Genomic DNA, 5,919 nt, shown 5'->3' with positions numbered 1-5,919 from the left:
CCGATCCTCCAGAGCCCGACAAAGTTTGCCTTCTTTCCCAGCGCCCTCTGCTCCCGGGAAGGGCCGCGGCTGACGCTGGGGGCAGCCCCCTCACATCTCCCTGTGTTGACCTGCAGCTCCTCCTTTCCCCTACCAACTGCTTCTCCGGTCGCAAACCCAGGGGGCTCCCAGTTATGCAGCCCCACTCGTCTTGAGTAGCCTTTAGTAAACATATTGAAGTCTACTCGATATTCAAGATTGATTTCCCTGATTTATTAAGGCAGAATTCATTGGACTCTATTGACCACAAATGACTTAATGTAAATGCTGACCCCGGTGAACTTGGAAATAGCAGGTATCGGGTTGATCTATAGATGACCTCTTAATTACCACAGTTATTAATTTAAATTATTGCCACTGCTTCTAGAGACAGGAACAAAGAAACATTCTTTCCTCATCCCTGCTTGGTTTATTAGTCCGAACACAAAGTGTTTGATGACACTTTTAATTAAACAGAAATAATGCAGAGATACGGTTTCCCTTTCTCGTCTGTCCTGTAAAGTGCAGCACTGCTCTTTTGACTGACTGACGGCGGTGACCCACTAACAACGTCCTACTTCGCCGCCCGCTGCCCGGGGATGCCCCGGCCGTGCCCCGGGGCGGGCGGCGGTGCCCGGGGCCGCTCCTCCCGGGCTGTGCCGGCTCCTGCCTGGAGAGCTCCGAGGTCACCGCCGGCTTCGTGGCGTTCAGCTCACCCGTGTTAATTAGACTCCGAAAAATACTTTCAGCGGTATCTATGTACAGAGACGGGAAAGAAACAGTCCGGCGTAACCTGCGCCGCTTCTCCTCCTTCTCCTCCCCGGGAGCGACTGCGAACTGGTGCCCCTTGGCAGAGCAGGGCGCTGAGCAGAGAGCGCGGGTTTGGGAGGAAAAGGAGAAACAAACCACGACGTGGAGGGAAAAGAGAAAATACTGGGGTGGGGGTTTTTCTTCCTTTTTGCAAAGACGTCAATGGGCAATATTGAACACATGGCAGGCGAGCGGCGGGGAGGCGCCGGTCCTACGGCCGCTCCGCCCGCCGCGGCCCCAGCGCCATGTGCGCAGCACGTTGTGCCGCGGCGGCCCTTCCCCGGCGAGGGCAGGGCGGAGCTGCGAGGCCACCGCCGGCCCGGGGACAGGTTTTTTTCGTTCCGTCAGGCCGAGCGCTTCCTTACAGCCGGAGCCCCGTCGCCAGCGCCCGGGATGGGGCGGGCGGCCCTGCGGGACGGAGAAGCGGTGATGAGCTGGCGCTGCGTGGCCGCGGGTCGCTGCCCCGCCCGGACGGGAGCTCCGGGAGCGGGGCAAGGCGGCGGCCTTGGCGCAGCGCTCTCCGGCCGGGGCCGCTGCGGTGTCCCAGGGCCAGGCGGGCGGGAGTGCGCTTCGTGCGAGGTGGGGCCCCGGCGGCCGGCCCGTCACCTACCTCACCTCCGCAGCACGGGCCGGAACGCCGTCCGCAGCCTGTCCAGGCACGTCCCACCCAGCTCGGTGCCTCCCGGGCCGCCCTTGGCGCCCCGCCCGAAGCCTGCACAGACACAAGCGGCTCGCGGTGGGCACGGCCCGCTCCCGCCGCCCTCCCCTGCCCGCTCGCCTGGAGCGGGGAAGCCTCGGCGTCTGCACCTGACACCTGGGCACGGCCGAGCACCGGGGCTGTCGCTGCGCGGGCGGGCTCACGCCGCGCCCTGCGTCCCGGCCCGGCCCGCGGTCCCGCCCGTCCCCGCGGCCCCGCCGCCGCGGGTACCTTCGCCCGCCGCCGCGAACTGGCACGGCTCCCCCAGGCCGCGGTGGGACGCGCAGCTCCGCGGGAGCGGCTGCAGGCTGAAAGCGGAGCTCCGGAAGGCCTTGGCGGGCAGGGGCTGCTCCCCCGCCGCGCCGCCGCCTCCCTCCGCGCCGCGGCCCTCGGGGCTGCCCCTGCGCGCCGCGCTGGCCCCGGCCGTGCGCGCCAAAGACCAGATGCGCGGCTTCTCCGCGGGCGCGTAGGGCGGCGGCGGGCCGGCCGAGGAGGCGGGGGCGAAGTCCGCGGCGGGGGCCTTGGCACAAGGAAAGGCGTGGAAGGGGCCGGGCAGGCTGCAGTCGCTCCGCGGAGCCTCGGGCAGCGCCGCGCCCAGGCTGGGCGCTTCCTGCAGGGAGCTGGTCCGGCCCTTCTCCGGCTTCCCCGCCTCCTCCTCCTCCTCCTCTTCCTCCTCCTCCAGGTCGCTGAACCGCAGGTCCTTGTCCTCCTTGTAGCTCTTCTGCTCTGCTTGGACACACACGGGGAAAAAGGGGCGGCAGGGCGTTAGTGAGGGTGCGGGGAAGTTGGGGGGCCTCGAAATCACTTCGAGCCTACTTGGAGGCGCCCGTCTGCCTCTCCCGCCTACCTCTGCCTTCACCCTCCGCACTGTATTCATCCTCTTCCCTCGGGGTTCCTTCTTTCCTCTCTTCCCCGGCTTTGTTCTTGGGAGACCAGGTCATTTTGTTTTCTTTCTTAAGCCTCCGTCTGGCGTTAGCAAACCAAGTGGACACTTGCGTCAGGGTCATTTTAGTGATGATAGCCAGCATGATTTTCTCTCCTTTGGTGGGGTAGGGGTTTTTGCGGTGCTCGTACAGCCAGGTCTTGAGAGTACTCGTCGTCTCTCGCGTTGCATTTTTGCGTCTGGCTGAACCACCGAAATCCACCGTCCCGTACCTGCTGGGAGATGATCAGGGATGGGGGGCCGGCGGGAGTCCGGCAAGAATCCCCCGGCCCGGCCCGGCCCGGCCCGGCCGCGCCGCAGGCCCGGTGTGGCCCCTGCCCACCTGCCTTCCTGCCCCTGCCCTCCTGACATCGCCGCCCAACTTTGGTTTCCGCTGTCTGCTGCTCCCGGGCGCCTCGTTTCTTTTGTACAACGTTTGTCAGGTCGGAGCCCCCCCGTCCCCCTCGTTTGATGTCGACCGCCGCCTCGCAGGGGGATGCTAATGCTGCCGGGCGCTGATCAAAGGGGTTTTACCTGTCGTACTGGTACTGCCCCAAGGAATGATCGTAGGAGTAGTAGGTAGCGGGCTGCGCGATTCCCGAGTGCAACGTGCCGGCGCCGTCTTTGATTTCATACTGGGGGTTCTGCAAGGGAAGCGGCAGCGTTTGGCGTCCAGCAGAGCCCCGCATAGCCCCGGCTCCCCGCGGCAGCCGCGTCCCTCCGCGCCCCCCATCCCCGACGGGCCGGTCCCGCTCCCACTCCCCCGCCGCGGTACCGACTGCGAACCGCGCAGTTTCTCCCGCCTGTTGCAGCCCTGCTCCCCTCCGGGGCACTCACCAGCGCGGTGTAGAGCGCGGCGGGCTCGGCGCCGTAGGGCAGGTAGTTGCCGTAGCCCTGGCCGGCGGCGTACGGGGCGCTGTACATGCCCAGCGCCGCATTGAGCTCGGCGCGGCCGGGCGCCAGCAGCCGGCTCTCGTACGGGGCGCAGCACAGCGAGGCGGCGGCCGGCGCCGAGGAGGCATCCGGCCCGGAGCGGGGGGCGGCCTCGCAGCAGGTCGTGCTGGGGCTGGCGGGCACGAAGAACTGCGGAGAGGAGAAAGCGGGACGGCGCCGAGTGACTGTCGAGGCAGCCCCATCGGGGGGAATTTAGGAGCGTGTGCGCGCCTGTGTGTGTGCGGAGGGGGGGGGGCGGTGAGGAGGGGGATAGGAAACACGGGCTGGAGCAACTAATTATAGAAACCGGGAAATAAACCGGATGGGGAGCAGGAGCTCTTGGGAAGGGGGCACGATTAATCAAGCAGGCAAAACTTTAAGGAAATAATTGCTCTCGAGAAAGGTATAAGATCCGTAAGGCTCCGTCCTTCCCGCCCCCGCTCGGTCCATCTGCATTGATTTAAAGGCAAAAAGTTGCGATTACAGTTAATTTGACAATAGACACAGCAGTAAATATGTCAGCCAACGCAATCGAAGGCATTTGATTTCAATAACTTCAAGGGGACAGCTAACTTCCCAAGCGAGAGAGGCACATCTTGCAGTGATTACCGTGTATAAATAATTCTACCCAAATAAATCGTGACTCCGAGTACGATATAGCCACGACTTAGTTAATACAGGGTGCCTTGGTGTGAGTGGGGGATGTCCTTCGGAAATCGCATGGGGGGAAAAAAAACCTCTCGACAGATCCTAATAAGACACAGGAAAAGGACCGACCGTGGAGGAAGGAGGGAGGAATCGGCACAGCCCGGTTCCGCAGAAACGCGAGCGAAGCCCCGAGCCCGCGGAGCGCGGTTCCCGCTGCCCGCGCACCCTCCGCGCTGCCCGGGCGCAGCGGTGCGAGGGGGATGCGCGGGCTCGGGAAGCGCTCGTAGCTGGGATTTATGTTTTTTTTATTTATTTGTTGCACTTAAAACTGAACGGTGAAGGGTGGGGAGGAGGGGGAATTACCGGTTTCCTACACGCCTTTGCTGTGCACACTGCGAGTTATTTGTTTAAGCCTAACACAACACAAACGAGACATAAACACACACGCACATTTTTTAAAAAAAGGCTCCAGATGTGCCCTTTTAAAAAATATTCCAAGTAAGGGAAAGGGAAGAAAAAAAAGGAGGGGGGGACAAGACATCTGGACAGCAGCAGCAGAATCTAAACAAAAGTGAGTGCTGCTCACTCGCCTTACCTGCGAAGTGGTGCTGTAGGGGTATCCGAACTGAGAGAAGGACATAGTTGCTCCTTATTTTTGGACCATAGGCAATATTTTCCCCCCAAGATCGATTGTAACTAAACCCTGCTTCAAGATGCACCTTCTCACACATACATTTCCACGTATGGCATTTTTTTTTCTCAATTATAGATGATTGCACTTAAGAAAAGCAGCCAGACATCTGAGGCGGGGGGGTGGGGGAGGGAGGGAGGAGGTTGGTGCCTGGATTAAAAAAATAGGCTACCCCCCACTTCCCATCGCTCTTAATAAATATGTTTGTATAGAGGGAGTTTAAAAAGCCGCCCCACATGTATAGAGAGTTTAAGTGCAAGGGGGCTTTTTCAAAGAGGGGGGGAAATCACGTAGGGCTTGCAAGATACGGAGCTTGCTTGTATTATTTTCTGCTCTATAGGTCTTTAGCGTTCCTCGGTGGGCGAGGAGCGGGCTGACGTCACGGCCCTGCCGGCAGCAGCAGCAGCGGCGGGCAGGAGCCGGCAGCGCCCCGCGCCCGCTCCCCGCACTTGTTCCAGCTCCGTTCCGTGTTGCGTGTGATGCACGTCAAAGGCGGCACTGGGGGTGCCTCGCCGTTGGTCTTTTTTCCCTTTATTTTTAAACACGATCAAAATTTGTCAAAGGGGAGTAAATATCAAGCGGGGACATCGCGGCACCCGCCAGCCCCAGCGTGTCCCGGCCGCCGGGCAAGGGTGGCGGTGGCAGCGGCGGTGCCGGGCGCGCCCAGGGAAGCGGCTCTCGAGGGGGGCCCGGCCGATGCAGCCCCCCGGCCCTTCTCGCTGACCTCGCCCCCATTCTCAGGGCCGGGCGCTGCTGTTCAACTCGGCCCCGGTCCTGCACCGAAGCCGCTTTGGCGTCGCTGCCCGTCGTGGCGGCCCGGAGAGCGGGAGCGAGGTCACAGCTCGCCCAGCACAGCGTACGGCAGGGCAGGGACCGGGACAGAACACGGGCCGCAGAGCAGCCCGAAGCCCGTTCTCCAAGGAGTGCTGAGCCCCTTGTTCCCCCTTAGCCCCGTGATGGTCCCTCCGGGAGCGGGGGGCCGGGGCGGTGGCAGGTCAGCGGGGCGGGGATGGATGGATGGATGGATGGATGGATGGATGGATGGACGGATGCATGGATGGATGGATGGATGGATGGATGGCTGGCTGCAGCTCGGCCGGCCCGCTACCACCACGGCGTAATTGCATCAATTAACAAATGGAAATGCCCTTGTTTAACCAGGGACTTACATATTGCGGATTTGCCTTTGAGGCGAGATCA

General features: G+C 62.2%; 1 protein-coding gene across 1 annotated transcript; it reads right to left on the bottom strand.

Annotated features, from left to right (window-relative positions):
* Positions 1–228: 228 nt before the first annotated feature.
* IRX6 (iroquois homeobox 6) lies at positions 229–5,116 on the bottom strand. Its single transcript, XM_074551236.1, has 7 exons — positions 4,624–5,116; positions 3,285–3,530; positions 2,982–3,091; positions 2,373–2,683; positions 1,757–2,254; positions 1,439–1,540; positions 229–1,236 (listed from the first exon to the last, which is right to left on the bottom strand). The coding sequence occupies exons 1-6, from the start codon at positions 4,666–4,668 to the stop codon at positions 1,440–1,442; spliced, it is 1,311 nt and encodes a 436-aa protein (XP_074407337.1). The 5' UTR covers positions 4,669–5,116; the 3' UTR covers positions 229–1,236; position 1,439.
* Between the last annotated feature and the right edge of the window lie 803 nt (positions 5,117–5,919).

This window comes from Zonotrichia albicollis, chromosome 13 (genome assembly GCF_047830755.1).
Source record: "Zonotrichia albicollis isolate bZonAlb1 chromosome 13, bZonAlb1.hap1, whole genome shotgun sequence".
Taxonomy (NCBI): domain Eukaryota; kingdom Metazoa; phylum Chordata; class Aves; order Passeriformes; family Passerellidae; genus Zonotrichia; species Zonotrichia albicollis.
This window is presented reverse-complemented; position numbering and strand designations above follow the sequence as displayed.